Source organism: Nipponia nippon, unplaced genomic scaffold (assembly GCF_047370975.1).
Source record: "Nipponia nippon isolate SJK-2023a ecotype South Korea unplaced genomic scaffold, ASM4737097v1 scaffold_4, whole genome shotgun sequence".
NCBI classification, from domain to species: Eukaryota; Metazoa; Chordata; class Aves; order Pelecaniformes; family Threskiornithidae; genus Nipponia; species Nipponia nippon.
In genome coordinates, this window is record NW_028262358.1 from 13,524,830 (window position 1) to 13,551,564 (window position 26,735).

The 26,735-nt window shown below is 56.6% G+C and overlaps 1 protein-coding gene across 5 annotated transcripts; it reads right to left on the reverse strand.

The window, feature by feature from the left end:
• Positions 1–294: 294 nt before the first annotated feature.
• Positions 295–26,734, reverse strand: KLC4 (kinesin light chain 4). 5 transcript variants are annotated; one of them, XM_087773502.1, is made up of 17 exons: positions 26,609–26,734; positions 24,900–25,062; positions 15,228–15,494; positions 14,828–15,058; positions 14,379–14,457; positions 14,064–14,289; positions 13,657–13,744; positions 13,166–13,267; positions 12,667–12,840; positions 12,410–12,509; positions 11,798–11,850; positions 9,318–9,385; positions 9,127–9,235; positions 8,178–8,327; positions 1,196–1,320; positions 1,014–1,071; positions 296–537 (listed from the first exon to the last, which is right to left on the reverse strand). In XM_087773502.1, the coding sequence occupies exons 3-17, from the start codon at positions 15,474–15,476 to the stop codon at positions 448–450; spliced, it is 1,902 nt and encodes a 633-aa protein (XP_087629628.1). In that variant the 5' UTR covers positions 15,477–15,494; positions 24,900–25,062; positions 26,609–26,734; the 3' UTR covers positions 296–447. The 5 variants fall into 5 exon arrangements, with proteins under 5 accessions (XP_087629627.1, XP_087629628.1, XP_087629626.1 ...); XM_087773501.1 differs by lacking the exon at positions 24,900–25,062 and having other exon boundaries at positions 295–537; positions 8,205–8,327; positions 26,609–26,704; XM_087773500.1 differs by lacking the exon at positions 24,900–25,062 and having other exon boundaries at positions 26,609–26,704.
• Position 26,735: the final 1 nt, after the last annotated feature.

Genomic DNA, 26,735 nt, shown 5'->3' on the forward strand with positions numbered 1-26,735 from the left:
GCCCACGCACGGCCGCCGCCCGCCCACGCTCCCCGCCGGCCCGGGGCCCTCCCGCCGCTGCCCCGGCCCGGGGGTGCCGCCCCCGCGGTGTACGAGGCCGCCTCGCTCCCGCCGGCCGGGCGTTCCTACCTGCCTAGCGTGTGCGGCTGGTGCCGAGCGTGCTGCCGCCCAAGCTGCCGGCCCTGGGCGTGCAGCGGAGGAGCATGCGTGCGGGCTGCGATTGCCAAACTAGCTAGGGGCCTTCCCGGTGCCCGTGGGACACCCACCCCCCCCCCCCCCCCCTCCCCGGGACCCCAGGCTGGACGGGCAGACAGTGGCATAAGAGCCGGTGACAGGGAAAAGGGAGCGGTGGAGGTGGGGAGGGCGGCGGGTGCTGCCCGGTGCAGCGCAAAGCGGTGGTGCGCCGGCAGCGGAGCGGGCAGATGCTGGGGGGCACCTGCAGGCCGGTCAGTTGGAGGAGAGCAGGGAGCTGTGGGAGGACAGGTCCATGCTGCTGGCGCTGAGGCCTCTGCTCTCTGCGCGGAGGCCTTGGGTGCCCTGGAAAATACATGGCCCGTGAGGACCGGTACCTGCAGTCCACAGCCACGCCCACCTCCTGCACCCCTCGCCTCGCAAGCCAGGACCCCCCCATCGCTGTTACCAGCCACGCTAGGTGCCACCTCTGCCCTCCCTGCTCCCATTCTGCGGCTGGAGGGTTTGCTGAGCTCAGCAGGCGGGCAGGTGATTACTTGGAGGCAACACCTTCAGTTTTGGAGCTATGATCTCAGAAGAGGGGCTGCAGTGGGGGCACTGGCCCAGGCCACCCACCTTGGGAGGGCAGAATAGCTCCAGCCCCGCACAGCAGCAGAGTACGTCTGCATGGATGAACGCCTCCGGTAGGGTCTCGGGCACTGCATGTGTGGCCTGCTGTGCCCCTGTGTCACTGGCCACAGCCCCCGTAGCCAGCTGCGGCCACACAGCCCCCACCCCAGCACCCATGCCTGCACCAGCCCTGCCACCCACCCGGCGCTTACCTCAAACGAAGCATCACTAGACTTGTGCAGGTAATTTAATGATGCAGCTCGTTTCATGCTACAAGAAAGCAGAGGAGAGCAGGTGTGATCTTGTGCCTGGCCAGACCCCAGCCCCCAAGGTGGCAGGGCTCTCACCCGCCCTGCACCCAGCCTGGCCCTCGCAGCCCTGGTCCCTTCCCTACCTGGTGTTCCTGGGCTCCAGGGGACCATTGCCCTGCAGTTTTTTGACCAACATCTCACTGCTCCTCCGTATCACCTCCCGGATTTTCCCCAGGGAGCTGCTGCGCTGGAGGGTGCCACTGCCATCCTGGACACAGAGACACAAGCCGGGGTGGCGGCTGAGTGGCACCGATCAGGCTCTGGCATGCTGCAGACGAGCGGCCAGGAACTGGGCTCCAAACACCCTCTTGCTCACACTGAGGATTTAGCCCTGGCCCAGAGCAGGCTTACTGCTCACTACATGGCTCCCCCTCACCCTGGTTCTCCACAGGACATGATGACCACGGAGTCAGGGAACCCCACCACCATGGCCTGGCTCATCCAGACCGATCCTCTCTCCTGCCCGGTGCAAGCCCAACACCCAGCCAGGCTGCTGACCTGCACCAGGCCACCAGCACAAATGGCACTGGCATCCCCACAGCTCTGCTTGAACATGGCATAGCTCCATCACCTGCGACACCTCAGGCAGCAGCTACCAAGCAGGTCTCAGTGGCCAGGGAAGCACCAAGCCCTGATGGGAGCCCCAAGCTTGGGGGTACCTTTGTCAGGCCAGGACATGCTGCCGGGACACTCATTTCAAGGACTCCCTCCTCATTTGCTGCTGGCTGGAGAATATCGTCCCCCTCCCTTTGCCCTTCCTCACCATGCCATTGCTATTCCTCCTCTCCATCCAGCACTCGTCCTGATGCACATCCTGGTCCTGCATGCTGGGCCTGCAGGCTCATGCATGTCAGACAAGACCAGTTCACATGCACACACAGCCTTGTCCCACCTCTAACACCCCCAAGACGATTAGCTTTGAGCCTGCTGAGCACTTCAAGCAGCTCCATCTGGGATGCATTCAGTTGGCTGCACCAACACTGTGTTGCCAAGCAGCCACCGCTCTCCTCAGCCCCCCAACTTTAGCTGCGCCCAGCCCCGCTAGCTGCCCCGGGGTGACACTTTGCAGGGGTTTCTTTATGGCTGCCTGCTTTTTCCAAAGACCAAAACCAGTCCTAAATCTTGTTCTCCAGCCTGTTGCTTCCCACATGCCCCCAAAAGCCCCAGTACTCAAAAAGACACCCTCAGCCCTCGACAGGCTCTAGCCCATCTCCTGCGTTTAGCTCCACATGCATGCAAGGCACAGGCTGCCACTGCCAGCATGACACCATCTCATGCCACTGTGCCATCATGGCACCAAGCTCTTCCCCTGCGGCCAGGCGTGCTCATTACACAAGGCTGTGGCACCACTGCTGATGTGGAGCTACTTTTGCTCTGATTGCCTGCTAACAGCACTCCTCCCTGCTCCTGATCCCAATGGCCCCTGGCACATCAGGGTGGAAGAAATGGAGGTAAGGCGACGGCAAAAGCCCTTTGCTCCTTACGAGCAAGCGTGGGAGCCCCTTTGTACCACTCCAAATGATCAAAATGCCCTGTGGCCCAGGCTGGCAGCAGCGATTTCCCCAGGGCTGTCCATGCAGCTCTGGAGGTAAGCAGGGTCTCTGCCTTAGGCCAGTCACCCCCTTGTGCTGACTCCTATGGGTTGTGGCCCTGGGGAAGGCTTTTCCAACACTTCCCCGCTCCGATTACCCAAAGCTGATCCAGCCCTACACCCCTCTCCAACAGCTGAACAGGACTTTTCCCACCAGCAAACCTTTCTCCTGGTATTCATTTCATCCCTTCTTGGATAAGCCAAGTGCATTGAACCTCTTCACTTTCTCATCAGGAGATGATGGGAGCCATGTGCTGTTGCTGCAAGGGACCCACTCACCAGGAATGCAGAGAGCACCACAAGTATTAGCAAGGTAAATGATTCAACTCCTGAGCCAGGCATCCTGGGCAGGTTTTAGAGGAGCTGGCCATCAGTACGTGGCACTAGCAAAGACAGGGTTGGGGTGTCCTTTGCCTCCCCACCAGACTTGCACTGGGTCACCACCCTCCCTGCAGGGTACTGCTGTGCCAGGCACTGTTCCTTTTGCCAGGGCACACAAGCCAGGGGTGGAGAAGGGAACACAGCTGGGGCAGGGGAGCAGGACCATGGTACAAGGGCAGCAGGATCCGGCCAGTAAGTATGCTCTGGGGTCAGGGCTGGAGGATGAAGCCACATTTCCCCAGCTGCAGTGATGCAGGCTGACTGCAGACCAACACCAGAACCAAATGCTGCTGCATGCTGGGTTAAAAATAGCCTCCCTTCTCTCCCCACTCCCTTTTCTGCAGGGCTATTTTTAACTCAGAACATTTATGGGGCTTGGTTTACCGCAGAGCCCCCACCCCATTGCACCCACCAGGATGAGAGCACTCAAAGAAAAAGCAGCAGCTCTGCCACTGAGCTGCTCTCCGCTGCATACTCCCACCCTGCCTGCTGCGTGGAGGCAGAGGACTCGGGCAGGATTCGGCAGCATGTGGAGCTCAGCACTGGGGGACACAATGGGGTATTTCTCTGGCTAATGGAAACACCTGTTGGGGAAAGCCCAAGCTCAGATGCCCCAGGGCAGCCCTGCCACACATGGCTACAGAGCTGAGGTTAGTAGCAACCCCAGTTTGGAGGTTAGGGAGAGGCACGGTGGAGTTGAGTCCCTCATCTCCAACGCTCAGCCTAGGAGAGGTGCCCTGGGGGCAGCACGCCCCCCCGCACGCACACAGACACCAAGCACCCCCACACCGGCTCCAGCAGCGTTTGCACCCGCCACCCCAGGGCTGACCGACGGCTGGCCTACACAGCGTGGAAAGAAGCACAGGGCAGCGGTTCGGGTCTGTCTACCTTTAATCGGAGGTACGGTTGTTACAGCACCAGGACATGGCAAAGCACAGGGGCAGGTGGCACCGAGGCCTGAATGCACCCTGCACTGGGGACTCGCCACTCTCCAGGAACATGGAGCAGCGCTGGGAGAGAGAGACAGGGAAAGCGCAGCCCTAGAGCATTCAGCCCTGGGCTCCACACCCCATGGTCCTGAGGACAAACCTCCTTTCAGCAAGCACAAGCTCCCAGGGGAGCAGCATGCACGTGCCCCAAGGCCTCTGCACCACCACGGGAAAGCCAGGCCCAGACAGACACAAGCACATTTAGTATCACAACCTGCCAGATGACTAGCATGAGAGAAACTATCTAGCTAAATAAATAAGGGGGAGGGGGGTGTCCTGCGCTGGCCTCTGGGCTCTGTCCTGCTGGCTGCAGCCTCCCCAGCTTTCCTCCCAAGTAGGAGGGCCAGGGAGGTTCACTTCCTATGGGAGGTGGGATGAGGGTATGCACTCAAGGTTGTGAGGCTCAAGGCAGTGGTGGTCTGGCCCGGGGAATCATCCCCTTTCCCAGTAGTGACCGACAACACCAGACCCCGTGCAGGCTTGGAGTCCCATCAGAGGCACGGAGCCACCCACACACACGCCCAGGGTCAGCGCTGTCTTCCTAGCGGTAACAGATTTCTCACCCACTTGGCTAGGGACAGCCAGACAGTGAGTCACAGCCCCAGGGACCACATTTGGCAAGCCAGGTCCTGTGTTCAAGAATTGCCCTCCTCCATGAGCAACCTGGCCCCTTCTCCTCCTGTGGAAACCTCCCTCCAGCCATCCCATCTGCCCCCACATGCTCAGAGCACCCCAAGCCCCAGCTCTTCCTTTCCTCGTATCCTTCTTTGCACCTCCTTTTTCTCCCAACCACTCTGCTCCAAAACAGCTGATTCCCCATCTCAGCCACTTCTAATGGCCTGGGGCCTGGCCCCTTGCAGAAAAGTTCTGCTTTCCTCCTACCCTTCCTCCACCTTCAAGGAACAGCGAACAGCTTCACCCCCACCTCTCCAACTCCCAGCAGCCACACATGGGGACCCTGCAGCACTGGGGAGCCAATTCACCCCTTAAGGAACTTGGCTACAGCATCAGGTCAGGAGGTTTCAACCAAACACATCTGTCCTGGCAGTTCCCCATTCCATGCGTGGTCCTTGGTTGTCAACCCCTCTCCTCGTCTCGGATGTACAGTAGCTACGGGCCGCCCTACAGTCCTGTGCCCCTGCAGAGAGACCCACATGCTGCCCCTGGGTTGCAGAGCTCAGCAGGGAGGAGGATTAGCAAGACAGGGACTGCCCTGTGCTGCAGGGAGAGCCCAGCCCACCGGTGGCCAGCGCAGGTTTGCTACGGGGCACTAACAACAGCTAAGCCTACAGGGAAGAAAAGCAACTGGGCACACGACAGCCCTGCCAAGGCCAGGCCTCTCTGTCCCAAAACAGCCCCCCCATCTTCGTGCCTCCGTCCTGGCCTCTGCAGAGATGGAGGGAACAAGCTAGGAGGGTTGAGGATGTCTAATGATGGTGGAGTCGGCACGCCTGGAGTGAAGACAATCCCCCGCAGGCCTGGTCCCCAGGGATGTGCAAGGGCAGGCTGGGGGTGGGGGCACGCAAGGGGACGGTGGTCCGTCGCCCTGGCCTGGGGGAGCGGGCAGCTCCTCGCAGATTCTTCCTGCTCTTGCGGGCCACGGGACTGGAGCTTGGGCCACGTGGCCAGGGACTCCTCTGCAGGCGTCGCGGTGCCCTCGCGCGCCGGGAGGGTTGGGGGACTGGCGTGGAGTTCTCGCCGAGGAAGGAGGGATGGTGTGGAGGAAAAGTCGGAAGATACAACACAAACATCCAGGTGATTGCGGTGGAGGGGAAAGAGGGAGTCTCGGGAGGCATTTAAGCCTAGTGCACAGAGAGGAGAAAGACACAATTTACAAGGCCGTGAGGTTGTAGGTCACCCAGCGAGCAGGTGGGGCAGGGCCCAGGCTGCATGCAGAGACAACGGGCCACATCTGGGCAGGGGGAGAGTCTCGTGAGGCTGAAACAGCGGGCTCACGTCTTTGCCAGCGCACTCTAGCAGGCTGGCAGGAACAGCTAGCTCAGGGAGGAACAGCCTGGGCCTCCTGCTCTGAGTGATCCCTGCTCCGGGGCCTTGGGCATGGGGTGCCTGCCAAGGCATCAGTACCAATGAGCTGGTGCCGTCCCTGCTCTCACGGACTGGACCCTGGCTCTCCCAGCCCAGTTACCTGGGCAGCAAGCAGCTGGTCCAGGCCCTGGGGTGCTTCCAAGAGCTGCTCTTGGCAGCAGGGCACAGAGGTTGCTGGCCCTGGGGGCTCCCATGGCCCTGCCTGCAGCAGCTGACAGCTAAGGGGTGGCAGCAGAGACTGCCCTGAGGCAGCACGTCCGAGGTCTCTAGACCAGCACAGGGAACAACTGGCGGTGAGAGACAGGAGCAGCGGGAGCTGCCTCAGCCTTCTTTCTGGGGGAGCTGCAGCCCAGTGCAGGGCTACTGGCTGGGGAGAGGAGGCTGGCTACGCATGCAGCAGGGTGGAAAAGGCACCGAGCATCATGTGGCAGTCCCCGTGTCCCCCAGGGTGCTGGGCTAGCCCTCAAACCCTCTCTCTACAGCTGGCTGGGCCAGGGAAGCCCTGCCAAGCCCCTTGGGGAAGGGTCATATGAGCAGGGACCATATCCCCCTTGGCTGGGTCAGGCTGGGGGAGAGGGCGGCATTGCCTGCTTGCCTTGGGATGATCAGCTCAGAGACTGTCAGGAAGGTCTCCCAGACCATCACCAGTGCAAAGCGATCACCAACAGCAACCACAGCCAGGAGGAACCGCAGAGAGACACCAGCCAGGACAGGGACCAGGTGATGCTAATCCAAACCTGCAGCCCTCCCTCTGTGCTTGTCTAGCCCCTCTACTAAGAGGGATTGCAAGGGCCCAGGGTTGGTGCCTTGCCAGGGCTAGGACCCCCTTCACCCCTGATGCCAAGAGCTGGGACAAAGGACAGCCCTGCATCTGGCAGAGCTGCCGGGTCCCCTCAAAAGTCTGCTCCCCAGGTCCCCTCCAGCCACCTCCTGGGTACAATCCACAATCAAGAGAGCCAGCAGGCTTCAGGCTTGGGTGTTGAGGGGCTGTCATGGCAACAGAGAAGAGGAAGGAGGAAGGGAGGGAGCTCATGCGGGTGGGCATGGAGCAGAGCCAGGTGGGGAAGGGTTAGTGACAGCAGACATGAGGGGGGAGCGAAGGACTCCATGTGCTCAGTGTGTCGCCTGTGCCCAACAACCCCTGGGTACCCAGCTACACTACGCTCTCAACTAGAGTTTGCAGGAGGAACAGTAAGCATTAACAGCTCTAGCAGCCCTCGAGCCAAGCACCCACCAGCACCATGCTCACTTGATGCCTCTTCTCCATCCTCCTCCTTGTAGGAGACAAAAGGCACCTGTCCCAGACCTGGACCACTACCTTCCTCCACACTCAGCGCTAGTGACCAAAGTGCCCCTCCGTCTCAGAGCCAGCCTAGACAGGCTCAGGTCGCCCTGTCTGTGCCTCAGCTAACACCAGCCTCTTTCGCCACCACTGGTCAGCCCGGCCTGGCATCCCGCAAAGACCTGCCTTTTACCACCTCTGCTTGGCCAGAGCCCACGGAGGGCATGAGACCAGGAGAGGGGGACAGCAAAGACGCTGGCTGTGGACTATTCCCGTGCCCTGCAGTCACTCAGTCACAGACACGCCAGGCTCATACACACACACAACCCTCCCCAGGCTCAGCATCAACCTGTGGCGCAGCGCGGGACAGGCAGCCAAGTTGCTCACAGAGGCTGCGTGGGCCTGAGATGGGGCCGATGCTCTCAGCCAGGGCCTCAAGAGGGGAGCAGCAGGGAGAGATGTTAATAAGGTTGCAAGGCTAAGATTAAGGGCAGACCAGGACCAGCTCATGCTGTGCACTGCCGGGGCCTGGCAGCCCCCTGGAAGCAGGAGTCCTCAGTGGGGAATATCTGGCCTGTATATCAGAAGCCAGGCCCAGACACGCACCTTTGTGGGCTGGCTGGCTCATGCCAAGAAAGAAGGGAAGGAAGTGTGCAGGGAACGAATGGAGGCAGACAAGGATGCCACGACAGGCCACGCGGGGACAGCCCTGAGCCAGGCTGTCCCTTCCCTCTGGCAGCCGGCTGAGGCCATTCTTGATGGTGTCTTGTACTTACCCCGCTCCATTCCACGCCCATACTCACTTCCTCGCTACCGTCTGTGGCATTCTCGTACTTGACGCTGCCCCCCAGGCTCCGCCGTCTCTCTGTGCCATCACTCTCCTTCAGGATCTCCACCACCTTCGTCTGGTTGATCGGGTCAATGCCCTGCAAGCAGAAAGGGATAAGGAAGCACCATGTTTTGCCCTTCTGCGTTCTTTCCCTCTAGCAATCTGCTGTGCCATCACTGTGCTTGGTCCCGTCCCCTCTCTTGGCCATTGCCCCATCACAGCCAAAACTCTCCAGCCCAAGAAGGATGGAGCCAAATGCCATCCTGCGCTTAGCAGTCCCTCTTTGGGGTCCCAGCTCAGTGAGCCCCCCACCAAGCCATAAACCACCCTGGGGGACAAAGGCTTGATACTCCAAAGCTGACAGCTTTTTTTCATCACATTTTGGTGTGTGAAGGTTTCTGCTGCCTTCAGTCTTTGTGCTAGGTGCTTACAGCTCCTGCTTTATTATTTGAGGATTGAGAGGAGTTTAGGGTGAGAGGCACTCTTAAGAAATCCCTAGTGTGTTCCCTAAACAAAAAAATTAGTGGGAAGAAAACATCCCGGTGAGTGCAGAGGTCCTCAGTAGCTGACAAAGCCCGGTAACCTGCCCTAAACCAGCTGCAGTATTTCTGCACTCAAAGAGCCATGCCTTCTTCCTCACATGTACACACACTGACATCTGCTCCATCCGTGCACACATGCACAACCCCACAGGTATACACATATGTGTACCCCTGCACAAATGCAACCCCAACCACCAAGGCGCTCTGGTGTCGTGGGAATGTAAACCAAAGATGTCAGAGGCTGCAAGGCTCAGCAGAGTCCCTCACCACACCCCAAGCCAAATGCCGTGCCATGACCTGCCACCCCAAGCCCCACAATGCCCCCTCCACCAGGGAAGGTCCCTCTGGGGTTACCTGCCGCCGAGAGCGAACTGCACACTCCTCCAAGGTCTCAGCTGCCTCTAGCTTGCCCTGGCGTCGGTACAGCGCACCCAGGTTCCTCAGAGTGGTGTTCACAGTTGGGCTGTAGCAATAGATGGAAGGTGAGCAGGAGCCCTGGGGCCACCCCCTCCAGAGCCCACAGCTGCCCACAAACCATTTCTTACCTGCTAACCTTACAGGCCTTGTACCAGCCACCATACTCAGCGTAGGGAGCACTGTCTCTGTGCTTGCTCTACAGGGTAAGGAGAGATGAGAGCTGTTAGCCCCATGCCTACTGCCGTTCTCTGGCCTGTGCTCTCCCACTGGCGCCAGGGTCAGGCCCCAGGCTGCACTCCCGCACCAGCCCAGCCTTTGGAAACACAAAGTGCAAATGTGATGAAGAAGCCCAGCAGGTTCCTGGAGGGAAAGGTGAAAGCCCATTTGCTGCAACAGATTTGGTCCACAAGTAGAAGTGATGTCCCCACCCCAGCAAGGAGCATAATCCCATCTTCTTGCCCCTTCCATGGTACCAAAGGCAGCAGGGACAACACAGCCCATCCTCAGGGCACTCTGGAGGACACAACATCCCACCCTCCCCAGCATGCAAAAGGGAGACAAAAAAACCCCAACCGACAAAAACCCCAGAGGTATGCCAGGCAGCATGGGCACTAAACTCCTCAGCCATGGCTAGCAAAGCAATCAGCCAGGGGCAAAGAAGCTGCTGGCCAGAGCAACAAGAGAGGAGGCAGAGCTTGATGCTCAAGGAGAAAGATCTAGGGCCAGGACAACGCACCCTGCAGGGCACTAGCTGCTAGCCAGCATTGCCCTGGGTCAGTAGGGACCATGGCGCCTGCAGGCAGGAATGGCCACTGCTGCAGGAGCAGGGCTGCCTGTCCACACACCGTGCACCCTGGTGCGTGGTGAGCACTTGGGGGTGTGCCATGCCCCTGGCTCTGCACCCACAGGGGCAGGGAGCACCCAGCTCAGTCCCACAGCACTTCTCAGATCTTTACCCCACATGCTGGAGTCTCCCTGAGCCATAGACACATGTGGGTTTCCTTGTGCCAGAGCCTACACAGCCTGGGCAGGCCCCAGGGACAGGAAAGCTCAGGACTCAAAACACCTCTGAAGCTTGCATAGAGGCAGCCCTAAGAGGGTGGCTGAACCTGAGGGAAAAGGTGTCAAATCCCCTGGGGCAGAAAGAGCCTTGCAGGCCAGGGCTGCCAGCTGTGCCCAAGGCCCTGCTGCTGGCACGAGCTGGCCTCCCCCTGCTGCCACTGAGAGCAGAGGGAAAGAGGGGTGAGGGAAAAAAGAAATTAAGCTCTGCAAGAGGGGGTTGATGCTTTTTAATAGGAGTTGTGGAAAGACAGCACAAAGCAGAGTGCAGCAGCCCCAGCCCCTGGGCCAGCAGTACAGGCAGGTGTGTGGTTACCGCCGCCTGGCCAGGAAGGCCATGCCAACCATGCCAGAGGGCATAGGCACAGCTGCCCGGGGGACAGGAGCCCCAGGGGCAGGGAAAGAGGCTCAGCCTTCGCCCCAGGCTGTAAAACGAATCTCACTCCAACTGTAGGTCCCTGAGCCTGTTCTTTTGCCTCGTAGCAAAGCTTGCATTATCTGGAGCATAGCTCCACACTACAACTATCTACTTTTGACCTCTTAATTCTCCAAAGATACCATCAGAAGCATCTCAACCCCAGAGGGGGCAAGGGGAGCCTGGTCTCCAACTTTGATTTGTCCTGCATAGGATGGTGCCACAGCAAGTGTAATTTCTTTGCAGCAGAGCCGGAGCAGTGCAAGGCGGATAAGTCACTAAGCCAAGCCTGCCAGCCTGCTGTCTGTGCCCATGTAGGGATGGGGCTGGCTCTGAGGGCAAAGGAAAAAGAGAGAGCCAGTGTCTGCTCCCACTGCAGCTAGAGGACTAGACCAGAGCCTGATTCAACTGCTTCACCCACCTGCCAAAAAGCAGGTGAGGTCTTAGGCTTGGGAAAAGCAGAGACAGGACTCTGCTGCATTTATCAGCTGAGCACAGAGCAGGGCCTGGGCAACAGGAGCAACAGCTTTTTTGCCTCTCAGCCTAGTCCAAGGCAAACACAATCATGTCTATCCTCTGTCAGAGGCCAGCTAGGACATAGAACAGCTAGGGCCTGCCCTGTGCAGAGATCTTTTTCAGGAGGTTTGGCTCTGTTTCCTAAGCAAGGTGACAGCAGCAGTTTCTTCTTGACCTCCATTTTTCCCCAGGCAGCCTTAGGGCTGCTTCAGAAGTGGGCTGTGCTTTGGGTACTAGCAGCTCTTTGGAACAGAGTGCCAAGGCCCTGCAGCACAGCCCTCTGCCATCCGCCATCTTCCATCATCTGCATGCCCTAGAGGGATCACTAAAGCAAAAAGAGGCAGCATGCAGCCATAGCTGAGAGGCTGAACAACCCCCTGCCCCAGGAAAAGCATCAAGCTCTCTGATGGGCCTTCCCTCCCTGCTGCCCCAAGGAGCAGACATGCTCTCTCCCCACTCTCCAGACCCCTCCTGGCCTTCATCAGTGGCCATGGCAGCTCTTCAGACTGCAGGAAGGAGGGTCTGGCTGTGATAACAGAGGATCAAAACCCCGGGATCTCCTTCCCCTCCCAGGGCTCTTGCTGCTATCAACAGGCAGCACCACCAGCTCAGACTCACCTTGCTCATCTCCTCTCTCTCCTCCGCATGCATCCAGATTGGCTTGTGTTCATCTGTGTGGGGAAGAATGCAAGACAGCTCCGCTCACCTCACCCTGTTGCTCTGCCACTTCCACGGGGGCTCTGCCTCCTGCACAGCCCAACACTCTGTCCCCAGAGCCAGCAGCTCACCAGATGGAAATGACAAGTCTTCAAGATCCCCCTGGTCCCTGGGCCAGAGCCCAAAGAAAGGAAACCGCCATTGCAAGGGCGGGACAGGAGAAGGAAGGAACAAGTCCTCCCATGGGGGAATACCTCTGCCAGGTGCACAGGAGAGACTTCAGCCTATGCCTGGGAACGATTGTACCACTTGCTATTCCCCCTTTTAGCCACAACTATTCCCAACCCGGTAAAGACTGACAGCCAGAGCTCTCCAAGACCCCTTCTGAGAGAAGAGATGGAGCAGTATAACACACTAGAATGGCAGTGTCGTAAGGGCTGCCCAAAGCAGGGGCCCCACAAGGCATCCCATCCCTCTGCCAGGGGGATACCAGAACCAGACAAGCCTAGGCTGGGAGCCGGGAGACCACACTGCTCACCCTTCCCCAGCCCCAATAGCTTCTGCTGTACAAACCATCCACAGAGCCAAACTCCTTCACGTGAGCACGGGTGAGGATCTCCTTATACAGCACCTCTGCATCTTTGTATTTGCCTTGCTTCAGGTAACAGGAGGCCTGCAACCAAGAAAACAGCTCCAGCCCCACTGGGCAACACAGATTAACTCTGCCCCCCCTTGCAGCTATCTCTCTGCATCTTCCAAGCACCAGGCTATGATCACCTTTCCCATGGCACCACTCCCCATCCCCACATGGCCTCTCCCCAGGGTCTCACCAGGTTGTTCTTAGTCTTGGCCACATTGGGGTCATCAGGACCCAGGCAGCTCTCGTAGATCTCCAGGGCCCGGCAGTAATAGTACTCCACCTCGTCATACTTGCCCTGGTTCTGGCACAGCAGGGCTAGATTGTTCAGCTGCTTGGCCACATCAGGATGGTCTTTGCCTAGGACCTGGGTAAACAAAAGAGGAGAAGCCATAAAAAGTCAACACTTAAAGACTGCAGTGGACTCCTGGAGATAGTAGACACTGTAGTCCCTCCAGGACATGCCTATGTCAGACAGGAGCCAAGGACTAGGGAGGTGGAGAGGAGAAATTCCAGCTTCCACCTCCTGGCAGGCCTCTCTAAGGGTGCAAACGCTGGAGAGACAGGAAAGGTGGTGGCAGAATTGGCAGCTGAAAAGACTAGGTAGGTCCTGGATCTCCCAGGTGCAGTGAGGTAACGGGGGAAAACCCTCAGGGAGAGCTGGAAGGAAGGAGAGCGTGGGATACCAGTACCTTCTCACGGATCTCCAGGGCTCGCTTACACAGTGGCTCTGCTTCTTTGTACTTCCCTCTCTTGCCATAGAGAACAGCCAGATTGTTCAAAGTTGCTGCCACCTGCAGAGACATAAGCTTCTCCATGAAACAAAGCAGAATCCAGTGGGACCAAACAAGGGGTGCAAGCAGCAGTAACAGTGACTGTCTCATTTCCTTCATGCCTGCAGTACAGCTGCTTCTGAAGAGAAGGAGGTCCAGAGGCAGAAGGCTACCCTGCCTACATCGCAGGATCCAGGAGAAGCCAACTCCTGGCAGGCCGTACTGAACAAGACAGCAGGAAATATCAAAGCAGTAAAACAGAGCCCCACACCATGTGAACAGCACCCCTCACATCAGAGAGCACACTGCTGTCCTTGGTAGTCCGGCTGCAGACACACCATAAGGGCACCGTTCTATCCCCAGCGGCACCCACAGGTCAAGGGGAATGACTGAAAGAGGAAGACACTCACCGCTGGGTGGTCTTTGCCCAGAGTCTTCTCACGGATAGAGAGAGCATCATTCAAGAGGTGTGCTGCCTCTTTGTATTTATTCTGATCCCTGCAGTGCAAAGCCAACCAGTTATTCAGGATTTGGACACCACAGCCCATAGCAAGCAGAACTGTGAACAACGGTCCTCCTTCCATGCAGATCCAGTCCCCACAGCCCTTTCATTTCTCCATTCCTCCCTACCTTAGCCAGTCTCCCTAGTTATATCAGGGAGTTTGGCAGTCCAAATACCTTCTCTGTGCCAAAATCTTCTTGAAATGCAAACCACTGGAAGCTGGGGGAGCTCCCTGTCACCAGAATGTACTGTCCTGGTAAACAGGAGAGGCAGAAAGCTGTCCTGGTCCAGTCCTGCCCTCCTCACCATGCTCACCTGTACACTAGTGCCAGGATGTTGAGCATGGTGGCCACATCAGGGTGATCGTGGCCTGATGTCTTCTCCAGGTCCTCCAGCGCCTGCTTGCAGAGCGGCACAGCCACCTCATAGCGTCCCTGTGAGGCGTACTGGATGACAAGGTTGTGGAGGGTGCGCAAACGTGCGGGAATCTCATAGCCTCCCTGCTGGGCAGCTGCCACTGCACTGCTGTGCTGGTGGGGCACTGCAGGCACAGAGGAATAAACAGGGGCACAGTTGGCACAGCAGGCTTGAACAGAGACAGCCAGCAACTATGCATGAGCAAACACTTACATCCAGGACCATGCTCCTCCTCCTCATTTGGGAACAGATCATCCAGAGAGTCCTTGGTGGAGTCGCCCTCCTTCTCTTCCTGAGAGGATGGGAATCGCAATACTGTTGGTTCTCAGAGGAGACAGCAGCAGCCTGGGCTGAGTCAGATGCCAAACTCTCCTCCCTGCTGCAGCCCACCAACACCCCCAACTTCCCCTTTTGTCTCTGCCACAATCTTCGCCCCACACAACAAAACTAATAAAGCCAAATTTCCCCAGCACATCCTGGCATGCTGCTCCATGTTCCTGCAGAGACTCAGCCCCATGCAGGCTCCCTTTAGTTACAGGCATTGCTGTGCACTGTAGCTGGGAAGGGGCAAAATCCAGGGCAACGCTATCACACCTAGGCAATCCTGCTGGTCCAACCTCCCCCACCCTCAAAGGTGGCTGCTTGACAGGATTAGGGCATACCGAAGGTGAGACATCCTCATCATACTTCTTCAGCTGGTTCATGAACTCAAGGTGTTTCTTCTCCTCCTCCAGCTGAGCCACAGTTTGTTCACTGCGCTGCAGCTTCTGCTGGGTGTTGGCAAGCTCGTCGCGCAGCCACTGGTTCTCCTGGCACAGTCTCCGCACCTGAGCGCGCAGCTTCTGCTTCTCTGACTCCACAGCATTCAGGTGGTTGGACAGTGCCATCATCACCTTGTCAAGAGTCCCAGTCAGTAACTACCACAATCTTGTATCTCCCTCACACGCATGCTTAGGGCCCACCCTCAGCCCCTTGCTGCCCCTGCAGCTTATGGGGAATGGCCACATACCCACCTTCCCGTCCGTCCTGGGTAATACCTAGGGGGTCACCCACCACTCTCACCTGAGCTTCTCCGAGCCCCAGTTCAATCATCTCCACTGACTTGCGGAGCAGGTTGGATTTCTCATGCACGAGATTGGCTTCTTCATCTTTCTTCAGGCACTTGATGGTCTCCAGCAAGCTGTGCAGGATGGAGTTGTGTTCATTCTTGAGTGCCTCCAGCCCTTGCATCACCAGCTTGGTGTTGGAAATTATCTCCTCTTGGCTCAGCTTGTCCAGTTTCTCCTCCCTTGGGTACACCATGGTGGACATAGTCCTGCTCCTGCAGGCCTACGCAGAGAGAGAGAGAAAACCTGAGCGCCTCGGTGCTGTTTCAGAGAGCCACAACCAGGCACAAGTGTCACGGCCTCCTTCAAACAGCCGGAGACAGCGTTCAACTGGTTGCCCACTCTAAGTCCTTCCCCTTCGTCTTCCCCTCTCCCTTTGGCAGCAGGCAGCTGTCAGGGCACGTGTCTCCGCTTTTGTGGCACAGAGCGCTGGCAACCAGTGCAGGTGGCACACGTGGACAGGAGACAAAAAGGCTAGAATCAGTGCTGACCTCCAACACTCCCACGCTCCCAGCAGCAGGGAAAGCTGATTTAGCTTCCATTTAAGAGCAGAGATTTGTAGTTGGCAGCTGGGGTTGCAATGTGTACACCTCCTGCCCACAGGCCACTGCTGCAAGGAGGCTGTCAGAGCTCAACACCTCTTCTGACTGCAGAAGAAAGGGAATAGAAAGTGGAGGGATGCCAGCTCAAAGCTTTCTGCTTCCTAAATGGAAAATCTCCTGGAAGAGCATCCCTCGGACAGGGAGGCATCAGTGGCCTTACTGGGCCAAACAAAAAATTCCCTGACCAGAAGAGTACGCCCTGACAAGCCCGGCCCCGACGCAGAGCGGCCATTGCGGCGATAAGGGACATAGCACCGCCCGCATGAACTGAATCAGCCTGTGTGGGAAAGCTTAGGTACACCAACTGCTACAGTTACACTAGTGTAACCCTTGCGCGGGTGTCAGCTTGAAACACTAACAGCTTTTCCAGCTCCATTCACCCTGCTGCCAGCCCAAGGACTCCTCAGGATGGTGTAAGGACTCTGTACCCCTTCCCTGTCCCGTTCCCCCCAGATATACAACAGGAGAGTACCAAGCTACTGCCTTTGCACAGGGACACCCAGTGCTACAACCCACAGTGCCAGCATGGCTGCAAGATCCCTGTGTAGAAAATCCAGGAGCTAGGGAAACACAGCAGGCAAGAGGGCGAGAGACATAAGAAGCAGGCAAGACCTCTTACAGCAGGTTGACAGTACCCTGGCTGCTCCACGACTCACTCACCTAACCCTCTCTCAGCCTCCCCCGAGCTGGGCCACCCCAGCAGCCTCTTCACATTACTCATGGAGGGCAGGAAAGCCACCACCCACCTCGCTATCGGTCACTCCAGGGCCAGTCTCCTGTGGGGCCGAAGGCAGGCAGCTGCCATGCCCTGCGCAGGCAGCACCTGCCCAGCAGCACCTCCTTGCCGCCCACCCGGAGCTGGCAGGAGGTGGCAAGGAGGCACTGCGACCTGAGCACCCAGGGCCTTGCCGTCAGGGAGCTGGCAAACTGCCCAGGCACCAGGCAGGAGGAGGTGGGGGAAAAGCTGCCAACAGATTTGTCTTTGTCCTCCTGCAGGACCCACCTCTGCGTGGTTTGAGCTCTTTGTTCGGCAGCAGCCTTGTGCCTGGTTTACTGAGCAAGCAGAAATGCTGCCCCAGGTACAGGAACAGAGAGAGCAGAGCTCCTCTTCTTGGCGGGGCTCTTCTCTTCCCCAGCTGTGTGCTCTGCCCAGGGGGGCTCAAGGCGATCCCCCAGCTCAGCTACCACTATCCCTGCCCGGGAGTGGGCCCTGAGCAATAGAGGGGTCCATTTTTTTCCTCACTGCAGCACTGATAGTGAAGATGGCGAACAGTGCTGGGGCAGTTGCTATAAGTACACACATCTCATTATACCCACCCATTTCCTCCTCCTTAGCCTCACTCTTCCAGAAGTTCCTTGAGTTCTCTTATAGGCCTGAGCTGTCCTCTCAGGTCCCCTTTGGTTTCTGTTCCAGTGATGCACATCCATCCCTCAGGAAGGGCAGCAAGCTCTCGACACGCAGCGGAGACCTTACTGAACCTCAGCAGGGCAGAAACACTTCATGTCTCTTGAAGACTGGGTTCCTGTTCATACCTTTGAGCTGAGTCCTCCCCCACCCACCCCAGAGTCACGATGCTGACTTCACATTCACTTCATGATTCAGCACCAGCACCAACCCTGAGCCATACTTCACTCTATCCTTCACTTTTGGGTATCTGCCATGCTCTACATGCAGTTACCCTGTGCACTGTGCATTTTACACCGCAAAGTCATCTGGACCGTGACGTTTCCCAGTTTGCTTTAGAGAAGACCATATGATAAGAATGGCATGGAAAACCTTGCTAAGATCAAGATAGAGGGCATAGACTACTGTTTCGAAGAAAAGAATAGGTCTGTTGAGAGCTGGCTGCCACTCGCATCCCGTCTTCCAAACTGATTCTCCAGGAACTGGCAGCTAAGCGTTCTGGTCCACAGTTCCCCTGGTTATACTTTTTCCCACCTTTATAACACACCTGGGGGAGTGACCGAGTGCTAAAGCAACAAGGGAAGCCCTGCCCGAGGCAGACTCCTGCGGGGGAGCAAAATTCAGGAAGAGATGTGCAATGATTCCCAGCTCCAGAGGAAGAGGCTGGCAGCCCAAAGGCCGCTAGCGCTGCCACGTCTGGCAAAGCACTGTTGTCCTGCTCCGACATGGGTCCAGACAGCCTCCCAGGAAGGCTCAACAGGCACTTACCTGCTTCCACAGAAGCCCAGGTAACAACGGCTAAAGGGTGAAATGGCCCTGTCACTGGTTTCAGCTTGTAAGGAAACACAGCCCCAGACTCAGAAACAGGGAAATCAGGAGGTGGGAGTCCTCTGGAGCATAGGCAGTGCTTCGGACACAAGGAGATCCACAGGAGCAGCCTCACACCCAGCATTCAACAAAACTAGAGCTCTGCCCTAAGGCTCACACAGCTGTGCAGCACAAGTGCCTCTTCATCTGTCCCTCTCTGTACCGGGTCAGCTGTGAAATGCCAACAGTTTTCACGGAAGCATTACTTATGTCCATACAGAGATCTTGCTGCCATCTTTAAAAAGTACAATACAAACACATTGGGAAGAGGAACACGTTACACATCTTGATTAAAAGCCACCAGAGCTCGCACCTTGCTCGATAACAGAGTCAGACAAGACCCAGATCCATAGGAAATAAGCCTCATTAATTCCACTGTTCACAGAACTACTCCACAACTGAGAAATCGCTGAGCTGTGCGTTAAACCACCAGTGCCTCTACTACAGCAACATCCTGTCTTTCTTCAGCCCTTCCAGCAGAAAAAGCTTCGAGCATTTCACAGTCCCCACGATCAACTTGTTTTTCAGAACTGGAAAGATTTCAGACTGAAAATAATCAAAAATAATCAAAACATCCTGACCCACAGCACAGACTCATCCTACCCTGCAACTACATCCTCAGATCCTCAAGGCATACCAATACAGGCTCCTCTTCTCTCACTGGCTGTGCAAACACCTCTGCACAACCCTAGTCCTTCTTCCCTCAGATGACATCCTAGAAGCACAGCTCTGCTAGGTACCAACATGCTTCCAGTGTTCAAGGGTGGACAGGGGATTGTCCAGGCTGGACACAGGGTGCAAATCCTGAGAACAGCACACAGGCTGTTCACTTCCGAGTACCAACAAGAAAACAAAGAGAAGACTGCAGAGAAGCCGCTTAAATGCTGCTACCTCTTGCACAGCAAAGAAAACCAACAAACACTGGTAGGAGCTGACTTCTTATCCCTCCAAAGCGACAATTCTTCCCTATAGAGCCTTATTTCTAGCTCTCCCCAGTGCTGGCAGGTCCATGCTCAGTGCCCAGCCCTCTAGAAAGGAAGCATGCTCTACGGCAACCGACGCCAAGGTCAAGCAGGCTGAGGCTGCTGTATAAGCACTCTTCCTACTCCCACACATTCAGTAAAGGGCAGTGAGTGTCCCTTATTCAGGCAGAAAATGCAGTCGGAGGTTCCTGCAGAGAGGAGGGGAGACACCATTGTTTGCCTTTAACAGGGGGAGGCTCAGACTGGAATAGGAAGACAGAATGCTTTTCCAACGAGTTCCTCAGGAGCTGGAGTGCCCAGCTCCTAGTTTATCCTGCTGCGTTCCTCACGGCTCTGCAGGTGTCACAGCCCAGGTCTCCACCAGCATGTTTCTGCTCTAGTTGGCATGTCTTCCCTATTCACAGCGAGCTGCTAGAATAACCTGGCTTTCCGGCAACACCCATCTCATCTCCCCTCCCCTGCTCCCATTTGGAGGAGTGCTGCAGGAAGACAGGCGAGGAACATGCATGCACTGAGCTTTGTGGCATTTGCAGCAGTCAGCTGGGAATCCATCAGCTAGCACATCCTGGCAGGCAGAAACCTTCCTCCCGTATTCAAGTGCATAACCGGGAAATCACTGAGCATCAGCAATTTCAGCAGCCCACTTTTCTGCCTCTAAAAAATGCTCCTACATGCAAGAGCTTTAAGAGGAAAGAGCTGGAAGCTTCACTGCTTCTATCTTAAACCCACAACAGCTGCCACAACAGAAACAAGGATGACAGACTAAATGGGTCCAAGTGAATCTAAAAGCTTAGATTATGATGCCTAATGCTAGAAGACTACAGAGAGCAAAAATAAATAAGCACCAGGGAAATCAGGAGTCAACTACAACAGGACAGAGACTTCAGGTCTACACATGCCTCAACGAATTCAGTTCACTTCACTGTCTTTCTGCATGTTCCTGGACCAAGTATATGTGAGACACAGGGTACCGTCACAACTTGCACAAGTGATACTGTCAAGACAATAATTGCAGCCTCCTTCAAACCGCAGGTGGCCTGCCAGCACTTTCTGTATAGAAGTGGGCACAGATTTTTAGCAGCAAACTCTTCTGTAGGAGAAGGTGATCTAATGATATGGTATTTGCAGAAAAACAGCTGGGCTCTGGAAAAAATCTTCCTGTGGAAAAGAGTAAGTCTGACCCATAGCAAGAATGAGTGTTTGGGAGATAGACAGCAATGGTAGCATTTAGAAATGGAAACACAGGGCTTAAAGTCTTATTTTCACAATAATTATCCCAGTCTCATACTGTGAGACATGCTTTTGCTACCTGGAGAAACAGTAAGGTTATGTATTTGGGAAGCAAAACAACTTGATAAAAGCAAGGAGAGTTTGTTTGTTTTTTTTCTTTGGACCTCTGCCACCTCATTACTGTTAAACGACAGAATAAAGGGTCTCTGGAAAGACTGTTTGACCTCCAATGAAGCCAGAAGTGAGATCACCAATATACAGCTGAGTCTCCACTCCTAAGGGATACTGCAACAAAACCTAGACCTAATACCTTGGATGCTGAAAAATAAAATAAAAGCAGTAAAAATCAAACAGAGTGCCAAGGTTGCAACCATCGCAGAGGCTGTGTCATGAACACAAGTTTTCTCCTTATTTTGATACCATCGTGTCAGGAAGCAAGCAGAGACTGTAGGAGACTACAGTCAGCTGCACAGAGGCTCCGAGGCTTCCCCTGCACAGCCAGGACGTATTGACACTGCCGGGAAACTTGCACACTGCCACATCACTGCCAGAAGAGCCACTGTGCTCAGGATCACCAGTAAAAGGGCCACGGAAAAGGGACAAACTGGTGCTGCTGAGCTGCACATCCGACAGTCAGCATTTCCAGAGCCACTCCAGTATGGGTAAAACAAGAAACATAATCAGCTCTGTATGGCGCCCAAGAACTTCACAGCTAAGAGCAGCTGCACACACACGTGTTAAGGCTTTGGAAACAAAGGCAAGAGAAGGATGTTTTGCAAATGAAGGGACAGATGGGTGTGCAGTCAGCTTCACGTTAAGAACTGCAACATGAGTAAGAGCCAAAAATTAGAGGGCAAGTGCTGGACTCCTGAAAGTAAGAACTGGTGGAATAATTGCAGTATACAGCTCCATCCTAGGATACATTCCTGCTGAGGTTCACGTGAGGCACAGAGCAGGAGTGGTCTCTGTGATGCTTGTTACCATTGCCAGAAATGCCTGGTACATCTCATGCTCCCTTAGAGCCACTAAGAACGCACAAAGAGATCAGTCAGGGGTCAGCACCCTGGGAGTTCATACCCAGCATACCTCCAAGCTGCAATCCCAAAGCCAAAAGATGTCACTCAAACTCTGACGTGCACGAGGTCCTCTGCCACCATTTGTCTCTGGCTCATGAGTTTCTCCACCCTACTGCCAAAAAAGGGGGCACCTAGAGCCCCATCTTCTGCCCGAAGTTCTTTCCCAACCCCAGCCTCCAGCCTGGACCCTTCTTGCACTGCAGACTGTCTAGAGAGTCAAACCAACACACAGATGGCTTCAAGTACCATAGAGAGACTGTTGCCTTGCAACTTCCTCCCTAATAAAAGAGTCTGGCTGTTGTATTACTTGGAAAGGATGCCTAGAGGTCTCTTAGAGGTCTCTGGTCCATCCCCTCACTCAAAGCAGGTATCTGATTGGGTATCTGTGTCTAGTCAAGGGTTCAGTATCTCCCAAAATGGAGATCCCACAAGCTCTTCAGACCCCCGTCCCATGGCTTAACCATCCTTATGTGGGAGAAAAAAAAAAAAAAACAACAAAAAAACCCAAGAAAACCAAATCCTCATCTGAATTCCTTAGATAAACTCCTTATTACATTTGCCTTTGCTGAACACCACTTCAGGACAAATGAGCCAGGCACCACAGCACTAGAAACTCACCCTAGGCCCAGAGGAAGGGAATGCAGCAGAAGCCTCCTTTCAGCAGGGCCCCATGGGGACAGGGTCCGTCTGTCCCAGAGCAAGAGAGGCAATGCAATCCACCTCCAGCAGCAGAGGAGGGAGTGGAGGCAAGGAGCTGTCTCACCCACATTCTCCCATGCCCAAAAACCAGGACTCTCCTTACCATCCAGGCACCCCCTCGGATGGCTTTAAACCCAACCTCCAAGCCCAGAAAGGTTTCACCCAACCACCTTCCCCAAGCTTGAGAGTCATGTGTAACTCAGCACAAGTTGACTGTGCTGTTGGAAACAGCCCAGCCCTCCCTATCCCCTGGACAGGGATCAAGGCCAGGATTGCTTCTTTCAGCAGCAGCTGACACATGCCAGCTCTAGCTGAGTGTGAAGCTCCAGGGGTTTTTCTAGATACCAGAAATCCTGTGTCGGGAAAGTCTGTGCTAACCAGCAGGCTGCAAGAGCCCCAGAGGCTTTTAACTAGGACTAAGGAGCTAGATCTGCAGCTCAAGTGGAAGGGCTCTCTGGCAGGGAGATGGGAGGCTCCCTTCATGCTCTTTCACTTCAGCACTAAACACTCCTCTCTGTCCCAGAAGCTTCAGCTCTCCACCACCTACAATCTCTAACAGAAAACGCACCATAGGGTAACCTTCCTGAAACCTAGGGCAAGGCGCTGATAAACTGGCTTTACAGGGACTTGGCCACAGTGACTCAGGTTCACATCACGACAGGAAGGACCTGGGAGATTCCCATTCCCCTCCCACTTTCCAGCCCACAGCTGGAAATGGCAAGTCAAAAGCTACCAGGGTTTGTTCTGGTTGACCAGAGCAAGCAATTCCTGTGTTACCAAAGCACAATCCAATTCCAATAAGCATATGTGCCCTGAGGAAAACAGAGGAGATCGTCTGGTTGGCTTTGTATCAGATCACTTATTCCTTTCCAGACTGATTCATTAGTGATCAAAGAATACAGACATTGGAGGCAACAAGGGTTAAAAAAACAACAAAACAACCAACCAACCCAAAAAAAAACCCCAACCCCAAAAAACAGCACCAACATGTGCCATTAGTAGAAAACCATTTTGCTCCTTATTGCAGTTCATGCTGTTTACAACCCCAGCTGGCCAGGGAAACATGCACCTTTCAGCAGGCCATTGGAACCAGAACAGCAGTCTTCACCACCCCCACCTGCAAGCTTGTGCTAGCACCTCCAGATCAGCTGATAAGACCTTGTTTTTAAACTCTTGCTCATGTCTGCAGCAGCTCACCAAATCCATTCTGCATCTGCCGTGCCTGGGACTACAGTGGAACACCATTAAAACCTGTTTCCAGGCTAGTGGAGAAAAGAGCTAAGCAGCTGGAACGAAGCCAGGACAAGCATCTCTTCCTAGCTTCAGAATCTGATTGGGAGTCTCTGCTCTATAAAAGACAGAGCGAGAGCCATTACCTTGCCCTGACAGCATGAAGTAGTATTAAAGCAGGCAGAATAATTCCCAGGAGCCAGTGCCTCTGCAGGCATCTGTCTCATGTGAGGGCCATGCACTGAATGTGCCTCAGGAGTATGGGAGATGGCCAGGACGCAGCCGGAACCAGCAAGTGCCCTGGAGCCACTCTGTGTAGCCTGAAGGGCTCAGGAGTGCCCCCACTCCCTCCACGGCATACCTGGGGCAGCTGCAAAGACCAGCTGACTACAGGCGGCAAGACTGAGCTTTTATTTCCAGAAGCAAACGGGTCTCGTAAACCGTAACAAGGCAGCCAAATTCACAGAGACAAAGCTCTACCTGCATAATAAGCAAAGGATCTCTTTTACCTCTGGCTCTGCCCGCCAGCTGGAGTTCTTTGAGGAGCTACATCGCTCTTTCCTAGCGAATCAAGCCTTTATCCAGCAACTCTGCCAAGGTCAAAATCCTGCCACGTGTCCTTTGTGCCCTGAGAGCCATTTTGGTATTTGGGGTTAATGCTGTTGTTCCTACCTGGACATTCCTCCAAAACAGCAGATGAGAGAACACGCGCTTCCTGCTCCTTCTGCCAATTACAGCAAAGCTCAGCCATGTTTGTTTACCCTGTGTCTGAGCTGGCCAGATCTTTGACCCGATGTGTGCTGAACACCACCCTCCTTCCTCTCATGCAGGGGCGGGTGCCTTCCATGTCTCCAAGGTGGCATGGGAGACGGGAGACCAAGGGCACTAGAGGAGACCCTCCCATGGAGCCGCAAGAGAGTGCCAGATGCCAGCTATGCGAGGCACAGGGAAGCCTGCGGCTGCTGGTAATGCGCTGCTGCCTCCCACCATTGTGCAAATGTCTCCCGGCTGCCTGGCCAGAGCATTCTACTGCAACGCCATCCCCCAGCCCTTCTTCAGACACCTCCTCCCAGCCGCATCCTCTCCCTCCCAGAAGCTTGCCAGCAATTGCCCCCCCCTGCCCCCCCACCTTCAGTAGGGTGCACCTCCGCTTCAGAACAGCTTAGTAAGCAGTTTATTAATGGGAGGAAGGTTTTAGGGGAAACAAGGCTCTGAAAGTTTGAGAGCCATTGCTGTATGCTGGGAGCTACCTCCGTCATCGTTCCTCCGGCTTTGTCTGGCAGCAGGAGGCACGCCCGCTGCGTATCCTTGGGACAAGCAAGCCAGAGAAACCCCTTCATCGCTCCTCAGTATCACCCCAGAGAAATTCTCTGCCCACCTGGCTAACTGTAAGCTCCCCAAGGAGAAAAGTTTTCATCAGCTCTGCCTGAAATTGCACTTCAAAGCGCTCCTTTGTTACTGAGAGGCTGGGCACCCTGCCCGTCCCAGTCACCGGATGGGAATCCTCCCCCACCCCACACCGCAGAGGAGCGGTACCTGGCTGCCTGCAGTGGCCTGTCCAGCGTTGGCACTCCTGGAGGCCCCAGCGCCGCGGAGAAGCGCAGGCCGCGGCGGCGATGCACGGCTCCCACGGCGTCTGCCGCGCTGCCCTCCGGTTCTAGCAGAAGCGCAGGCACCAGGCGCTCGGCAGCCAACCACACTGCAGCAGGGGGAGGGGAGGAGATGCAGCCAGGCTCCAGAAACAGGACGGTCGGACGCTCTCCTGGGAGAGCTGCGCACACGAAGCCCAGGGCTCCCTCCTCGGGGACCAAGGGGAGCACCAAGGAGCAGAGCTGAGCCCCCAGGCTGCCGCCGCACGCTGCCCAGGGGGCTCTACCCTGCCATCAGGCTCCTGCTCAGACAGCCGAAGTCACCCCTGCCCTACACCCGGCTAGATCTGCTCCATCCTACACTCGATCTTGTGGCGAAAGGTTTTACACCCTGTTTGGTATCACCCTTATCCGTGCCCCTGCTGCTGACCCCATCCCTCTAAAGCCAAGCAGGTGGAGCTGCAGGGAGCCCTCCAGCTGTGCGATTGCTATTGCTGTGCCCGCAGAAACGGCCAGATACAGGAGGAGATGGCCGGGAGTCCTACTGTGTCAGCACTGCGCAGTGCGGAGCTGGGCCCGGCACCGCCTGGAAGTGTTCGTTCACTCTCTAAATGCTTTACGCAGAGAGAGGACAAACACCACAGCATCGCTGCGTCCCACGTAGCCAGTGGATTGCTGCTACAACCACGGTAGCACGTAACCCTCGCAGTGCTCTCTACGACATTTCGTGAGCCTCTGGAGGCGTGCTGTCCCCAACTCCCTACACCTGCCCGAGCCAGTGCTTCACCCGGGGTTCCTGTCCCTCCCCACAGGTTGCCCCAGAGGGAGAAGGGCTCGGGGTGTCCCAGGAGGGAGCCCAGCCGTGTCGACACGCAGGCTCTCTCTTGCCTCATCTCACAACACGCACTTTTGCACTGAAGCACCTGACTGTTCTCCCTTCCCTAGCTCTGGAGGGCAAACCGGGCTGGCTACGGGGCACACGCGGCTAGGGCACGGTTAAAAAAAAAAATCAAGCAAGTTACGTAGCAGGAGCGCAAACACGTATTATTTATCTTAGACTGAAAGCCATTCCTGGCAGTGAAGACACAGCCTAATTATAGAGCCGTGAATCCCGCAGGCTGTGCCCACGGCACCCTGGAAACAGCCACGACCGGGGCTGCAGGCTGCGCCCCCCTTGTCGCAGCCACACGCCCGCCTCCCTCGGGGGCTCCCGGCCCCCGCCGGCCCTCCCCGCCCGGGGCCAAGAGCAGGGGCGGCCGGCCCCGCCTGCAGGCAGGCCGAGAGCCCAGGAGCCCGGGGACCCGGTGCCGCCTGAGGAGGGCGGGAGCCGGCGGGGCCCCCCCGGCTCTAAAGTCCGCGGAACCAGCCGCCCTCACCGCCGCCCGCGCCGGGCGGCCCTGGGAGGCGCGACGGCCCCGGGCCGGGCGCTGCCCCTCGCCCCCGCTCCCCCGGCGGCCAGGCCGCGCCGCGGCTCCCGGTGGGGCGTCGCCCCCGGCCGCTCCGGGGAGGCCGCGCAGCTCCGGGCGGGCGGCCGCCCTCCCCGCGGCGGCGGCGGCCGGTGGGTGGGCCGGCCGGCCCCCGGGGACGGGAGACCGGCCGGGGGAACGACGGAGCCCCGGCCGCCACAACCCCACCCGCCAACCCCGCCCGCCCAACCTGCTCGGTGCGAGGTCTCGATGGCCGCCGCTGTCGCGGTGGCGGTGGCTGTCCCGGCCGCAGTCCCGGCTGGGCGGGGACCGAGCCCGGCACCGCCCGCCCCCTCAGCGGCGCAGCCCCTTTAAAT

Bases quoted from the DNA above. Each gene is read 5' to 3' on its own strand.
- KLC4 (XM_087773502.1), bottom strand. From the start codon at position 15,476: ATGTCCACCATGGTGTACCCAAGGGAGGAGAAACTGGACAAGCTGAGC. The intron at 15,059-15,227 runs GTGAGAGTGGTG...ACTCTTGACAAG, and splicing joins TGGGGCTCGGAGAAGCTCAG to GTGATGATGGCACTGTCCAA. The intron at 11,851-12,409 runs GTTTGTACAGCA...TTCCCCACACAG, and splicing joins GGAGTTTGGCTCTGTGGATG to ATGAACACAAGCCAATCTGG.